Consider the following 16,741-nt stretch of genomic DNA (forward strand, 5'->3'; position numbering starts at 1 on the left):
AGTTCCTGATTTCAAGCTTCAAACACAGGATTTGTAGAGGGAGGTTTCCACACCACGCCGCCAGTGGGCGTGACCTGCATGCATGGGAGCGCAGCCATAAACTCTCCCTATAATATACATGGGCAATGCTGCGTGCACTACTGTTAGGTGCATGCAGCTCTCTCTTTTTGAGCAGAGCCGTGTGAAGCGGGGGCAGGATCTAGCCACCACAATTATATAGTGCCCTAGGCTTGAAGGGGGGTTTCCAGGCACTAGTAAAACCCCCTCAGTTTGCCTATGACTGACTACATGCATACAGCCATGAAATCATAGGCTGTAGTAAAGGTCCTGCAATCACTGGTGTATGGTCCAGCACTAGGCATGTGCAGAGCGATCTTACACAAAATATGGCACGTATCAGCATTTACATACTTTAATGAATCAGGCCCTAGGTACCTTATACAAAGAAACTACTACCAACAGATACTGTGGGTAGAAGAGCATTCACCTCCTGCATTTTTAACATTCCCTGACTCCTGATGGAACTGGTGCAATACTGCATAGAAGGATGGTCAATGTCTAGATGAAGAAGTTCACAGCTGTAATGACAGCTACTGGTGCTTCCACCAAACATTAAAAAACAAGGGTGGTGAATACTTGTGTAATTAATTAAAAAGCTTTTTTTTTACTGGACACTACTAGTTTGCTTTGATCAGTGGTAAGAATTTGTAGCACTTCCCAAAGAAATCAATTTTGATTACATGATGTAAGAAATTAAAATGTGAAAAATGCTATAGAGGGTGAACACTTTTTATAGCCAGTAGATATGTAAAAGTTCCCATACCTTGACAGAACCTGCAATATATCACAACACTTTTACATTTATTTTATGTTCTAATGATTTCTTTAGCAAAGGTTTCACAAATAACATGAGTTCCTTTTTATAAATATACTATTAAAAAAGGCCATGGAAAAATTTACTGTTGTATTTACTTGAGTTTTTGTTAATGGGTCATTAAAATATTTATTTGCATCTGAAATGAACAAATTGTATTTATTTTATTACAAGTGCTTCTTTTGGTATTATTTAGATTTGCTGAGTGCTACTTGCAAAGTTGAAAAAACTTAAAATATTGTTTTTAATCTACCAGCTGGCTAAAGTTGCCTAACAATTACATTTTTTTGTTACAATTTCTGTGTAAATGGATAATCCACAAAACTGTGTACACTTTGGGAATAATGACAAATAAGATTTTAGGATGAAATGTGCATGTCACTATTTACCTTTTTTTTTTTTTTTTTTTTTTATTTTTTTTATCCACACATGCCACCGGAGCTCCGGGATCAGTTTATTTCTGTTCTCATAGGAACTCTTGTGTGTGTTCAGAAGGTCACTTACCACTTAGAAGATACAAGATGATAGCAGTCATCCCTCTGACCACATTTGCTGTATTTTGACTACACTCAATGATAACCAGGAATATCATCCCCAATGCTAAGATCCTGAAATTTATATCCACCGATCAGTAACAACATTAATACCACTGGCAAGTGAAGTGCATAACATTGATGATTAAATTGCTGAAGAAAGTTAATGCTGGCTATAATAGAAAGGTGCGTAGCCGCAGACCGGTCAGTTTGCCCAAGCTGACGCCTGTCCCCTGCCGAAAGCACCTACAATGGGTACATGAGCACCAGAACTGGACCATGGAGCAATGGAAAAAAAGTGGCCTTTTGTTTTACATCGTGTGGATGGCTGGGTGTGTGTGCATGTTTACCTGGGAAAGAGATGGGACTAGGATGCACTATGGGAAGAAGGCAAGCTGGTAGAGGCAGTGTGATGCTCTGTGCAAAATACACCCTTCATGGCAATAGTATTCCCCGATCACAGAGGCCTCTTTCAGAAGGATAATGCGCCCTGCAATAATTGTTTACAATTATTGCAGGTCAAGGTGTTAACTTGACCTCCAGATTCCCCACATCTCAATCCCATCAAGTATCTGTGGGATGTGATGGAAAAAACAAGTCCGAGCCATAGAGGCTCCACCTCGCAACTTACAGGACTTAAAAGGGTCTGCTGCTAACGTCTTGGTGCAGATACCACAGGATACCTTCAGAGGTCTTGTGGAGTCCATGCCACCAACGAGTTAGAGCTGTTTGGGTGGCACAAGGGGGTCTACACAATATTAGGCAGGTGCTTTAAGGACATGGCTGATCAGTGTTTAACCAAGAAATACACAAACATTTGTGTGAGAAATTATATATATATATATATATATATATATATTTATATTTATTAGTATGTTATGAGAGCTCTTTATACGCCATCTTGTATTATAGGTTCAGTGGCCTTTTAACAGAAGCTTTTGGCTATAGGTGACTTTAGGTTATTCAGTTAAATTGTCTCTAAGTCATATGATCCATTGCCGACTTATGGACAATAAAAAGACCACTTTTGTGAATGTAGTACAATAAGTCTTAATTATCTAATAACAATCAGATTTGCAAGCAAATGAGTGTTTATGGGGTAGTTTAGCATAACACTGAATATTATAATAAAATATTATTGTTGGCATCCTCTAAAATATTAATTTATTAAAGCTATAACTTTTTAAAACCTATCATTTTGATATCAAACAATGGACATTTTTTAAAAATCACATTCACTGAAAAACACACATATTATATAATATGTAATTTGAATATAACTGTGAATTGCAGAAGCAAGTGCCTGAAAGCTGGTTCCCAGTTATCATTTGAATCACGGAAGGCAAAGGTTAAAATGGAACATTCACCTACACACATTTAGTAGCAAGACTGAGGCATGAAGCACAAAGTACCTCATGCTTCAGTAATGTCACTAGGAACTGGTGAATTGTTTGGTTGCATTGTCCTGAATATTGCTTTAGGGTACAAAATGGCTGCATCCGTTGTGTTTGTGACAGGTCCACTTTAAGATACACATGAGATGCCATAGTTAGTCAGATGTGACATGCATTCATTTATAGAAATAAGCATACTTGGTCTAGTTAGGTCCAGTGTCTTTTTGTACCAACTTTAAGAGTGTAACAGTCATCTTAAATCTTGTGCTAAAATTCTATAATCAGCAGGTGAAAAATAAAAAGGTTTGAAAGTCCACAGCTCCATCCAACTTTCCAAGCAGTGTCATACACCTACCCCCTCCATGTAATCCCCCCGCCCAGTTCTACAAGACATCTCAGACACAAATACAGCCATTTGATTCCAAGTGTAATTAACCATTTATAAATAAGTACATTTTTTCTCTTTTGTCTCATACAGGTTTCTTGTTCAATTTACAGTTTAATTCTGTATAGAGGGGGTGAATTTGTGGGGAGGGGGGAGGAGAAAAGACTTTTCACATCTATCTCACATCGTACATGTACAGACAAGAAAAAACAGCAAGCAAATACAGTGTAACTGAGAAAAGAAAAGAGCCAGGAGTGTTGGGGGGAGGATGAAGAGGGTATTTTGATACCAGACACCTAGAGTGCACATCCCACCCACCTCCTTTCCCATCAGAAACTGTTCTGCACTGCATTACAGGAAATCCTGAGCAAAGTGGGTGGGGAAGGAAAGGTTGGAAACAGAAATAAAATAAACCAGGTGGGGTTTCCCCCCCCTTTTTTTTTCATATTTACAAGTTCAATGCTCAAATCTGCAATTTCTCTCGTCTCCCAGATTCAGAGAGAAAATAGGGGTTAACAGTGTAAAAAAAAACAACAACAAAGAAATCAAAAATAATTAAACAACCCCGTGACCTGAGCACCACACAATATATATGTATTTTATATACATATATATATTTAACAATGGTTGTGTTCCGTATATTGTTAAAGAGAACGGACCATGCATTGAATAAATACACTGTACAGAGAAGAGTCCAGGAGGATGCCCCCACTCCCCTCACAAGGTTCCTTCAGTCTTTCTGATGTGTGCAATACAGCCGCAGCATGGAGGAGAAGGCGAGAGGGGAAAGCAGGGGAAGTGCATTGAGGACGGACTAGCCTGGGAGAATTAAAAAGATTACTAGAAAAACCTTCCACCGTTGTGTTCTGCTTCTTGCGGGGCGACACTTAGTGGCATGTGCCTATTTCTATAGAGCAAAGGTAACTCTCCTCAGACGTCACCTAATCCAAGCAGAAAGCAGGTGCAATTCTGTTTCTGACAAATTAGGGAATTAAAAAAAGGACCCTGCTATTACCATGAAAATCCCTGAACTGTGATACTCTGAGGGCTCTATTTACTAAAGAGTGGTATTTTTTTGCATGTACTCTAACCACGAACAGCACGGACACAGAAATATGTGCAAATAGGAATATATCCTAAATAACCGGCAGTCTGAAAATTAAAAATGCTTTGCAATTGGTAGAGGGAATCTAAAATGCTTTGATTGCTAGAGGTAATCTAAAATGCTTTGTGATTTGTAGAGGAATCTAGAATGCTTTGTGATTGGTAGAGGGACTCTTCAAGTGAATTGCTGATGTGTAGAATAGTTGAGTTAATGGCACTGGAGAATCTCTCTACTTCAGCAAATCCCTACAGTATTTTCTTCTGGACAGGGGAAGATGCTATTTTATTACAAAAATAAGCCATGCTGAAAATTAAACAAGTTTAGAAAGGTTAATACTTTAGATTTGTTTTTTGATTTTTTTTGTTTAAAAAAAAAAAAAAAAATCCCCCTACCATAGACAAGTTTACTTTTATTAGACTAATAGGTGTAAATGACGTTACAATCAGCTTGAGGAGTACTGTAGGTTTGTACACCACCAATAACCTTACTTGATAAGGGCAGCCGACTACAATATCATCATTTCTGTGTCCTCCAATCTTTCCCCAGTTTCATTTTCCACATTTCTTTTCAATTTGGTTTCACAGAGAGTCCTAGAAACGTGGTTTTGGTGCATCCCCATTTTTATGTACTAGTCATAATTAAACAGTAAACAACTAAATATTTAGTTGTAACAATTGGGAGCAACATGCTCCAATAACTTACTTTTCATGATGAAATTTTAATAGACTTCCCTTCTTTAGTGCATATTAGTAAGCAATGAAACTAAATGCACTTACATAATTATCATGGGTGCAATTTGTTTACTCACGGGGTCCTGGCTATAAAACTATTTGAGAATTGGCCCTGCTGTAAGTTTGCCCCATAAAATATAAGCCCTTCTTGCTGAGTCTGATTCTAAGCAATCTAGATCAGTCAGCAGCATCTGCTGCTGCCTGGGGACAGTTAACAAGATATTAACCTGAGGACCATTGTGTGGCTCTTATTGTATCTCTGCTTCCTGGAGATGATGGTCACATGTGACTTGTTCATTCTTCGATTTTGGTTTATGCATCAGGTCTGAGCTGATTTAAACTCGTTCATTTAAAACGATCAGCTCCCATTGTCTGTTTTACCTGCTCTAAAGAGCCATTGAACTGGCTTAGTCTTGCCTCATGGTTCACAAACCCCTTTCTTTCAAAAACATTACATTTCTGATCCTAGAGTTATGACATTGCAGAGATGCAAAAAATTAAACAAATGATAACTTTGAAAAATTGCCCAAGAATATATGAATAAGTCTAGTGGACGAGTAGCTCAGACAGCATTAGCCTGCATATTGTCTGGTCGTAAGACAATATTTAAGATACCTTGCATATATACCTGCTTGAGCACATCCACCGAATCAATAGGTCCCACTGTGCTCAACCCATAATGCAGAACAAGGAAAATTAAAGGGAAAATATTGTTCAGTCCAGAGCCCGAATTAAGATGGAAATTGATGAAAGGCTTGTCTGCCTTTATCAAGCATTAACTTTTGAACAAAATGTATTTCAGACACGGGGAGCAAACATGTTTATTCAGCATAACCCTTTATACTCAATTAAACTGTAACAGTTTTCCCCCCACTATTTCTGACTGTAGCCAAATCATTTTTCAGATAGATTTAACTTCCTGCAAAACACATCTCTCCAATTATAAGACACATCAGGAGTCCACTGTGATATGATTACTGCAAAAGATTTTTGGTTTTTTTTAAAAAAAAGTCAGAAACTGCTGCCTGTATTTTACCTTTTGTGTGTCTTAGCCCAATCATTTTACTGTGGGGAAAGCTGAATAACAGCACATTTATAGTAAAAGCAGTTCCAAGTGGCTTCCTGATGTGTCTCACATTAGCAGACTTTTGCACATGATTTGGTAACGGTCACAAATATTTATACTGTACAAGAATAATGTACAGTATGATATAGAGCAATTTACCATTATTTACTTTGGGCTCATTTCTCAATCTAATCAAGGATGCTAATGTTGAAGAATGAGGGTGTGTGAAACAAGGGCCAGACCTTGTAAAAAAAACATGCTTAAAACATGACACATTGTCATGGATTACACATACATTTAAAAGTCTACTGTGTTTAATGTAACAATGGGTATGTATACAGCCCTTTGTTTACTAGGTTTCCAGATCATTTAAAAAAATTTTTTTTGCTGGAAGTGGCCTTAAATTTATATTTGTCCCCCTGCAACCACATGTAGGTTTCTGGCTAGTTACACTGAGCAGGGTAATAAGTTCCTAGCGCATTGCCTGAAAAGTATTGTCATAAGGAGGGGCCATGGTCTCACTCTAATTATCTCCTTAGGATTAGAGGGATCATGGGCTGACCGAATGTCCTAGTGACAAGTGCAATGACTCCATTAAAACTTCAAGTCTGTGAATAAAAAAAGATTCACAACATAAATTGGGCAGTTGAAGAGAAGGTGCATCTGGGTATACCCGGTGACCTAAGCTGCTCAGTGCTAGAAAGGTCTCCATGAACACCCTATTGCTCGAAAAGATCAGCTCTGCCCAATGGGATAGTCAGAATAGAACACTATAGTGGATGGGACAGGAACTGGAAGAGAAGTTAATCAATCACCAGATTTTAGGGAGGTATAGCTATAGAGTGAGGAAAGGAGCAATATAGGGAAATAAGGGAACAGGTGGGGGAGAGTCTATAGTCCTACACATTGGACTCCACAAATGGTCTCTTTGGTTTGATGGGTGAAGTCTGGCCTTGCCGAGAGTCTCTAGACAGCTGCCTGTACAGGTTGTCCTGGTAAGCCTGTGCAACAGGCAGTGTTCTGGCCACTTTGACATCAGGGTAGGAAGAGGCCTGTGTGACTCTCTCCAATATGTCCCCTCGAGAGCCATTAGCCAGCACACCATGTGGGCCATAGTAGTCGTCTTCAAGCAAATGCCCATTCTGTGCATTGTTGGTCTTGTTATAAAAGGCGATGTTGCTGATAGAAGATGGGGGACTGAAGGATTCTTGTTGGGGCAAGACACCAGGAGATGTGGGACTGAGAACAGTGTCAACAGAGGAGACGGCCCATGTCCTGCTCTGCTGATGGTGATGGGGATGGGGATACTGCTGAGTCCGTGCGGTCTTGTCTATTATACCCATGAATGGGGTGGTCCTAGAGCGTGTAGGCTCATTTGGGTAACTTCCTTGGGGTGGGGATACAGGTGATAGCTCATCACAGAGTCTTTCATACGCTGGCTTGAGAGGGATCTCCATCTGTTGTATAGAAGCAGATGGTCGGAAAGTGGCAGATAGGCTGGAAGAGGACGAAATACTGTTGCTGGATGGAGAAAAACGAAGTCCTACACTCTGTGAGTGTAATAGTGGCCTTGGCGTGGGTGGGTGAGGCTTGATTTCAGTTGGATTAATACTCACGGGCCTCCTTATGAGGTGGGAAACATCTGGAGACCCTAATTGACTAGAGGGCAGAGATGAGCGCTCAAGATCCAGCTTGGAGTGACATACAGGATAGTATGATGCAGACTGACTGCGGCCAATTTGTGGGGTCTGGTTGTACCTCATACCACCCCTATATGCAGAAGTTGGCCGCTGGGGTATGTCTTCCTTGACAAGGCCACCATGCTGACAGATGGCACCTGCACTCAAACTGGCCTGCACATGCTGCACCGGGCGTCCATCAGCTATAAGACCACCGAGGGAAGCTTGATATACTAATCGGCTTTGACTCATCTCTCCAGAGGATGTCTGGTATTTACTTGCCATACCATGTGCCACCTGCCCATATGTACCTCCAGGAATTACTGCACTGGAGTGCACTGCCGAGCTGGGCTGGTTGCTGCGTACAATTTGTGCCTTGGCTGGCTGCAATCTGTGTGCAGGTTGTGGAACCGCAGTGGGAAGCTGTGAAATTTGGAAGGACCTCTGTGATATCTTGGACAGTGGAGACTTTGGTCTTCCAGGATGCTGACTCACACATGGCTCTTGCTGGTACCTCACTGGAGAACCAGATTGTTGCCTATACATACCAAGACTTTCACTTGGAGGACTAGCTCTATACTGAGGAGCTCTTCGTAACGGTGATGGAGGTGGGCTGGGATAGTCCATTACTTGACCCCCCACAGGAGGCGGACTAAAGTGATAGGAAGAGCTCTGATGAGCAGGAGATGTTTGGGGAGGACTAGGACGATAGTGAGAGTTCTGGTGTGTTGGAGAGAGGGATGGAGAAGTGGACTGGTAACCTTGCCGAGTAGGGGAGCCGACTGAGTTGTTAGATCTGAAGTCAAATACTTGGTGTGAGCCTGACATATATGCAGAGTCCCGATGGGCAGGAGACTGGGGTGGGCTCTGCATGCCTGGAAGGCCCTGACAATGCCTTCGTTCAGTTTGTATTTCCACAGGAACATTGTCTACGTCTTGCTCAAGGTACTCTTCCTCATACATGTCTTCTTGTGTGGAGTCAATGTCCTCATTTGGGACTTCTGCGTCTGGCTCATCTTGCATCTCCTGAACCTCCTCTTCTTGCTGGATTTGCCTGCATTCCTCTTCTACCCTCATTAGAAGTCGCTGGATCTCACGGTTATTAGGGCATAGCTGGACTGCCTCATTCAGGTCTTCTAAGGCTTCTGAAAACTGTCTGCAAGATAAATTGGAACATATAACTATTTAGGAGAGACTAAGAAGGATAACATACATGACTAAGCAGAGGAGATGTTGATCATCTTATTTATGTCAATGTGAAAGTAATATTATGAGTGTCAATGTGGATAAATGAAGAAAGGCCCGCAAGGAAGGTTGCAACTGGTCAGTATCTCCCCAACATGACAGCAATCAGAGTTCCATATTAACATATGAAGTGAATGAGCCGAGACATGGCACACAACTATAATGATCAGAGATGCTCAAGGTGTGCATGGATCCAGGAAATGTCAATGCATAAGCCATGTGGAGGCTCCAGAGGCGCCATTTGTGGGGAAGGAATGGGGTCTATGGTCTGTCTCTGTGAATTGCAGCTTCTATTGTGCACTATAATCGCACACCTGTAGGCTGGATTGAGTGGCTGCAGCCCGGATATTGTAGCCCAAACTTTCCTAATTAATTTCACAGTTAATTCTTACCTGCTACTCCGTTTGGCTCTGGCTCGGGCATAGAACGCCTCATATGATTTTGGTTTCAGCTCCAGAGCCTTAGTGGCAAATTCCTCTGCCATTCCAAAGTCCTATAACAACACAGAAAATAATGAAAGGCAAATGGCTTTGGATAAAGACCAACATTTATGTGACAGAAACAGAATGAGAGCAATCCATAGCTGTGACATTGATGCACAAGGAAGGATAGAGATTTGTGTGTAACAAAGCAAGAGAAGAAATCCATGTGAGAATGCTGAAAGGACACCAGGCAGAAGGAGTGAAATCGGAAGGTGGGAAGGGTGCAAAAGAAAAAGCAAAACCAAAGGAACAGGATAATTATGAAAAATCTTATTGGAAAAATACAATTAAGGAGATTGTTAGCCATTCCAATCTAACATATCAGGCATGTAACAACACTTATAGGATGGGAGAAACACAGCAATGGAGCTATATAGAGAATCCACCATGCATAAAGATGGAAGGACGTACACATCATGACACTGGACATGTGATGTATTGGTAGAACTGCTCAGCGCTCCTCATCAATACACAGTTGGTCACCAGGGAGATATCTGGTGATTAGATAGCTAATCTACCACATCAGAATGGTATTAAAATAAGGTTATTCATGAAGGTATTTATAAAGAGCACCTGTCACCTACACACACAGTGGCAGCAGCCATATTCTGTGCGGTTAACATGAGAATGTAGCCTATCCAATCACTAGGATTCAAGGCACAGGTTCCTAGTAAAGATGACTAGTTCTATAGCACAGAGGTCATGTATGGCTAGATGGGGCATTGCTAAGTAGCATGCCCCATGTTATCCGTGCATAAAACTGTCCCTGTCCAGAGTGTATAGAAAGTATAACTCCTGAATATTTAGTCATTATTAAATTGAGTAAAACTAGTCGGCACACTTCAGAATTTAAATTTTATCCATTTTGGTAATCAGAAATCAACGTGAAAAAGGTGTGTGTGTCAGGAAGTTCACTTGTAAAGTATTATTCTATTATATGGTTCTGAAACAAATTCTATGCAAAGTGTCAGAAATTTAACAAATTTACACAATTTAATTTAAATTTACACTATTTATTTACAGTGTTTAAGGCTTTACAATTTTAGACGATTTGTGAATTGCAGAAGACCAATAATTAGGCAAACCAAACTGAAAAACATTCCCTTTTCTGCTCTCAGTAGGGTGACTGTAATATTATGGGTTGCTAATTTTTAATTCTAATATTTTTCTTTCTTTTTTTGGCTACAATACATCCGCAATTACAGGTTCAAGACACACAATCACTGCTGTATCGCATTCAATAGAATGCTAGGGCGACTCCCCTGCAAGAGTGAGAAATACTGGGCCTCTGGTGTCCTGGAATAGGTCTCTGTGGGACAAACTGGAGCGAATACGCTAATAAAAAACTATAAAAACACCTCAATATTCACTTCTAGCCCCTAGAACTAAAGCACAGAAAACAACACTAGGAGAAGAACACATTTTAGTACAGATTTCTGGGCACGCACGAATTGCTTGAAAATAATTATTAATCATGAATTTATTTATTTATTGCTGGTTTCTAACTATTTTGTCTACTTTAGTCCATATAATCCTAAAACAATAAGAGACTGTGAATTTATTAACAGATAAAGTATTCCGGTTTAACCAGCACTCAGCTAAATCCCAATACGTGTCTGGTCAAGAAGCTACAACGTAGTTCTGGTCATTAAGAGGTTAATTACACAGATTTACTGGTATCTGATTGCTGTGTGCCACAGTCAGCAAATGAAGTCCCATTCAAAGCAATGGATAATAAAATTTGCTAGGTGGTTTCCATGAAAAGCTTTTGTGCAGTGGAAGCTCTGCGACCCCCACGTTTGGGCAACACCTTCCACTTTCCCCTATTGTCATCCTCTTCCCCGGTCATTTTAATATTTTGTGTACATAAAAAAGCATAACAAAACCTTAGTTTAAAATGTAGGCATATATTTCTGACGTCGTCATTATACATTAGGAAAAGCAGCGTGACAATATAAAAGCAGTCGTGTGACAACAGAATAGCAGAATTTGCCGGCGACAGCGTCGTGGGCGCCTCGAGACCCATTGAGGCGCGTGGGTATCAAGGACCAGCCTATCTTGCCCTTAGCAGTGCAGCACTATCTAGTTATTCAAAGAGCAACGTAACCAGTCACAGTAATCTGCATGTAAATGGAAGTATTCAATGACAGGTTGTATTGGGCTGACTAGAGCCAGCTCAGAACCAACATTTCAATATACAGCTAAGGAATACATGATTAAACTATCACCTGTGAACCACAGGGAATAATATGTAAACACCCCCCCTCCCCAGCCTAGGTTTACAATCATCAGGACACACATCTCATAATACAATATAGAGAAGTACAGGTAATGACAAACAGCTCTGGCTTCATTTGAAAACAGTGGGAGATCTATACAGCTTCAGAACCACCTTCCTGAACTGTAAGCATGGTTTACATGAATGGCGCCCCTCAAACTCCACCCACTTTAGGTCTGAGGGGACTGTAGATACTGTGTGTGGTTATCATTCGTAAAGTGCTCAGGATATATAGAAGCATCATTCATTCACAGGTTGGCTTCATAAATGCTGCTCAATATGTATGAATATTTTTTCATAATGTGCATTTACGAGGTCTTTACACAATTCCTAGATGAAGATTTAATAATTTGTCATACAAAGACAAAACACATCACTCCCATAGCAGAATGTTAAAAATCAACAAAAAAAACCAAACAAAACATATTAAGAATTTTCTTAGCATTGCATAGTACAGCAGTACCAATGTAAAATATTTACTGTCTCTTCAAACACCTGCCAGTGATTGAGAGCTATACAATTTCCTGTACATAGAGTCCATTATATATACTAGTCACTGTGACTATGCTTCATGAACTGTACAGTCATGGCCAAAAGTTCTGAGAATGACACAAGTATTGGTTTTCACAAAGTTTGCTGCTTCAGTGTTTTTAGACCTTTTTGTCATAAATTGCTATGGTATACTGAAATAAAATTACAAGCATCTCATAAGTGTCAAAGGCTTTTATTGATAATTACATTAAGTTTATGCAAAGAGTCAATATTTGCAGTGTTGACCCTTCTTTTTGAAGACCTCTGTAATTCATCCTGGCATGCTGTCATCAACTTCTGGGCCACATACTGACTGATGGCCGCCCATTCCAGCCAAATCAATGCTTGGAGTTTAATCAGAATTTGTGGGTTTTTGTTTGTCTACCCGTCTCTTGAGGATTGACTACAAGTTCTGAATGGGATTAAGGTCCGTGGAGTTTCCTGGACATGGACTCAAAATTTGATGATTTGATCCCCGAGCCACTTAGTTATCACTATTGCCTTATGGCAAGGTGCTCCAACATGCTGGAAAAGGCATTGTTCTTGAATGGTTGGGAGAAGTTGCTCTTGGAGGATGTTTTGGTACCATTCTTTATTCATGGCTGTGTTCTTAGGCAAAATTGTGAGTGAGCCCACTCCCTTGGCTGAGAAGCAACCCCACATATGAATGGTCTCAGGATGCTTTACTATTGGCAGGACACAGGACTGATGGTAGCGATCACCTTTCCTTCTCCGGAGAAGCGTTTTTCCAGATGCTCCTAAGCAATCTGAAAGGGGATTCATCAGCGAATCAAATGTAGGAGATGGTCCTGGCGCTTGCTGGACGTTCTTGGGTGCCCTGAAGCCTTCTTCACAACTATTGAACCTCTCTGAAGTTCTTGATGATCCGATAAATGGTTGATTTAGGTGCAATCCTACTAGCAGCAATATCCTTGCCTATGAAGCCCTTTTGTGCAAAGCAATGATGACTGCACGTGTTTCCTTGCAGATAACCATGGTTAACAGAGGAAGAACAATAATTTCAAGCACCACCCTTCTTTTAAAGCTTCCAGTCTGTTATTCTAACTCAATCAGCATGACCGAGTGATCTCCAGCCCTGTCCTCGTCAACACTCTCACCTGTATTATCGAGAGAATCACTGATCTGATGTTAGCTGGTCCTTTTGTGGTAGGGCTGAAATGCAGTAAAAAGGTTGTTTTTGGGATAAAGTTCACTGTCATGGCAAAAAGGGACTTTGAAATTAATTGCAATTCAGCTGATCACTCTTCATGACATTCTGGAGTATATGTAGAATGCCATCATAAAAACTGAGGCTGCAGGAAAATAATATTTGTGTTATTCTCAAAACTTTTGGCCATGACTGTAATAGAGAGAATGTACTGTATGTGTTAGAAACCCATGCTGATTTCTCTACATCCTTTTAGACTGAAAGGTTACACACAACATAAAACTATGGAATGATGTACTGGCTGAAAGAGTTTACACAGCTATATGCTCTATAATTTACATTCAACACAGCAATTGCAGTAAATATGCTTCTCCAGCAGATTATCACCTTTCTCCCACACTCTGCTCCTTGATTACCAGAGAGAATCTTTCCTGCATATTTGTAAGCCTCAGAACTTTAATATTATACATAGACCGATCAGCCACAACGTTAAAACCAATGACAAGTGAAGTGAATAACAATGATTATCTTGTTACACGATACCTGTCAAGGGGTGGGGGATATATTAGTCAGCAAGTTAACAGTCAGTTCTTGAAGTTGATGTGTTGGAAGTAGGAAAACTGGCCAGGCGTAAGGATCTGAGCAACTTTGACGAGGACCAATTTCTGATGGCTAAACGACAGGGTCAGAGCATCTCCAAACTGTAGGTGTTGTGGGGTGTTCCTGGTATGCTGTGGTTAGTACCTACCAAAAGTGGTCCAAGGAAGGATAACCGGTGACAGAGTCATGTGTGCCCAAGGCTCATTGATGCGGGTGGGGGGCAAGGCTAGCCATCTGGTCAATCCCACAGAAGAGGTGTCAGAACACACAGTGCATCGCAGCTTGCTACATATGGGGCTATGTAGCCGCAGATCGGTCAGAGTGCCCATGCTGACCTCTATCCACCACCAAAAGAGCCTACAATGGGCATGTGAAGGTCAGAACTGGACCATAGGGCATTGGAAGAAAGTGGCCTGGTCTAAGGAATCGCACTTTCATGTTGACAGCTGGGTGCATGTGCATTATTTACCTGGGGAAGAGATGACACCAGGATGCATTATGGGAGAAGGCAAGCAGGTGAAGGCAGTGTGATGCGCTGGGCGATGTTCTGCTGGGAAACCATGGGTCCTGGCCTTCATGTGGATGTTATCTTTGACAAGTACCACTTACCTAAACATTGTTGCAGAGTACACCCCTTCATGGTAACGGTGTTCCCTGATGGCAGTGGACTCTTTCAGCAGGATAATGTTTCCTGCCACACTGCAAAAAGAGTTTTGGAATCATTTGAGGAACATGACAAAGAGTTCAAGGTGGCGACTTGGCATCCGGATTCTCCAGATCTCAATCCGAATGAGCATGTGTGGGATGTGCTGGAAAAACAAGTCCGAGCAATAGAGGCCCCATCTCACAACTTACAGGACTTAAGGGATCTGCAGCTAACGTCTGTGTGCCAGATACCACAGGACACCTTCACAGGTCTTGCAGAGTCTATGCCTTGACACAGCTGTTTTGGTGGCAGGAGGGAGGCCTACACAATATTAGGCAGGTGGTTTTATTGTTGTGGCTGATATGTGTATATTATTTAATTATAATACACACACACACACACACACACACACACACACACACACACACACACACACACACACACACACTACTGTGCAGAAGTTTTCAGCAGGTGTAGAAAAAATGCTGCAAAGTAAGAATGCTTTTAAAAATAGAAGTGTTAATAGTTTTGTTGTTATCAATTAAAAATGCAAAGTAAATGAACAGAAGACAAATCTAAATCAAATCAATATTTGGTGTGACCACCCTTTGCCTTCAAAACAGCATCAATTCTTCTAGGTACACTTGCACAAAGTCAGGGATTTTGTAGGATTATAGTCAGGTGTATGATCAACCAATCATAGCAAACAGGTGATAATGTTCATCATTTTCATATGTAGGTTGAAACACAGTAATTAACAAACAGAAACAGCTGTGTAGAAAGCTTAAAACTGGGTGAGGAAAGATGAGGTTGTGGAAGACAGTTTATGTCGCCATGGTAAGACTGAGCACAGCAACAAGACACAAGGTAGTTGAAATCTTTGCTTGGGAGAGACCATCCTGAAGCAGTATAAAGCAGACTTGGGTTTCAAGTTGTGCTGTTCAAGCTCTTTTGAAGAAGAACAAAGAAACAGGCAACGCTGACGACCATAGACAAAGTGGTCGGCCAAGGACACTTAGTGCGTCAGATGAAAGACATATCATGCTTACTTCCCTTTGAAATCAGAAGATGTCCAGCAGTGCCACCAGCTCAGAACTGGAAAAAAACAGTGGGACCCAGGTACAGCCATCTACTGATCAGAGAAGTCTGGCCAGAAGTGGTCTTCATGGAAGAATTGCAGGCAAAAAAACATCCATACCTTCGACGTAGAAGCAAGGCCAAGCGACTCTACTATGCACTAAAACATAGGAACTGTGGTGCAGAAAAAATGGCAGCTGGTGCTCTGGACTGAGGAGTCAAAATTTGAAATATTTGGCTATAACAGAAAGCATTTTGTTCAACGAAGGGCTGGAGAGCAGTACAATAATGAGCGTCTACAGGCAACAGTGAAGCATGGTGGAAGTTCCCTGCAAGTTTGAGGTTGTATTTCAGCAAATGGATTTGGGCAGAATTAATTGTGTCCTCAATGCTGAGAAATACAGGCAGATACTTATCCTTCATGCAGTACCATCAGTGAGGCGACTGATTGGCTTTAACTTTATTCTGCAGCAGGATAACGACCACAAACATACAACCAATGTCATTAAGAACTATCTTCAAGAAGAACAAGGAGTCCTGAAAGTGATGATATATCCCCAACAGAGCTCTGATCTCAACATCATCGACTCTGTCTGGGATTAGGTTAAGAGCAAGCCTATATCAAAGGAAAAATCTGTGGTTAGTTCTCCAAGATGTTTGGAACAACCTCCCTGCAGAGTTCCTTCAAAAACTGTCTGCAAGTGTACCTAGAATACTTGATGCTGTTCACTCACTTTGAAAACTATTAACACCTCTATTTTAGAAAGCATTCTTACTTTGCAACATTTTTTCCACACCCGCCACAAATTCAATAACGATTTCTTAAAAATATAAACAATCAAACTGTGCATTTCAAAAAGTATTGGAATAAATTTCATACAGCTTTAAAGTAATTGCATTCTTTTATAAATCATATTCCCTATTTAAAAAAGTCAACTATGTCTAGT

The 16,741-nt window shown here is 40.8% G+C and overlaps 1 protein-coding gene across 8 annotated transcripts in view; it reads right to left on the bottom strand.

The window, feature by feature from the left end:
* Nucleotides 1-3,215: 3,215 nt before the first annotated feature.
* The window catches only part of TANC2 (tetratricopeptide repeat, ankyrin repeat and coiled-coil containing 2), a 347,174-nt gene continuing 333,648 nt past the window's right edge, over nucleotides 3,216-16,741 (bottom strand). For all 8 annotated transcript variants that reach the window (XM_075177370.1, XM_075177371.1, XM_075177368.1 and 5 more), the window contains 2 exons: nucleotides 9,405-9,505; nucleotides 3,216-8,923 (listed from right to left, as the gene is read on the bottom strand). In XM_075177370.1, the coding sequence (XP_075033471.1) occupies nucleotides 6,988-8,923; nucleotides 9,405-9,505 (2,037 nt within the window). In that variant the 3' untranslated portion in view covers nucleotides 3,216-6,987. The remainder of the gene's footprint in view (nucleotides 8,924-9,404; nucleotides 9,506-16,741) is intronic.

This window comes from Mixophyes fleayi, chromosome 6 (assembly GCF_038048845.1).
Source record: "Mixophyes fleayi isolate aMixFle1 chromosome 6, aMixFle1.hap1, whole genome shotgun sequence".
Classification (NCBI taxonomy): Eukaryota; Metazoa; Chordata; class Amphibia; order Anura; family Limnodynastidae; genus Mixophyes; species Mixophyes fleayi.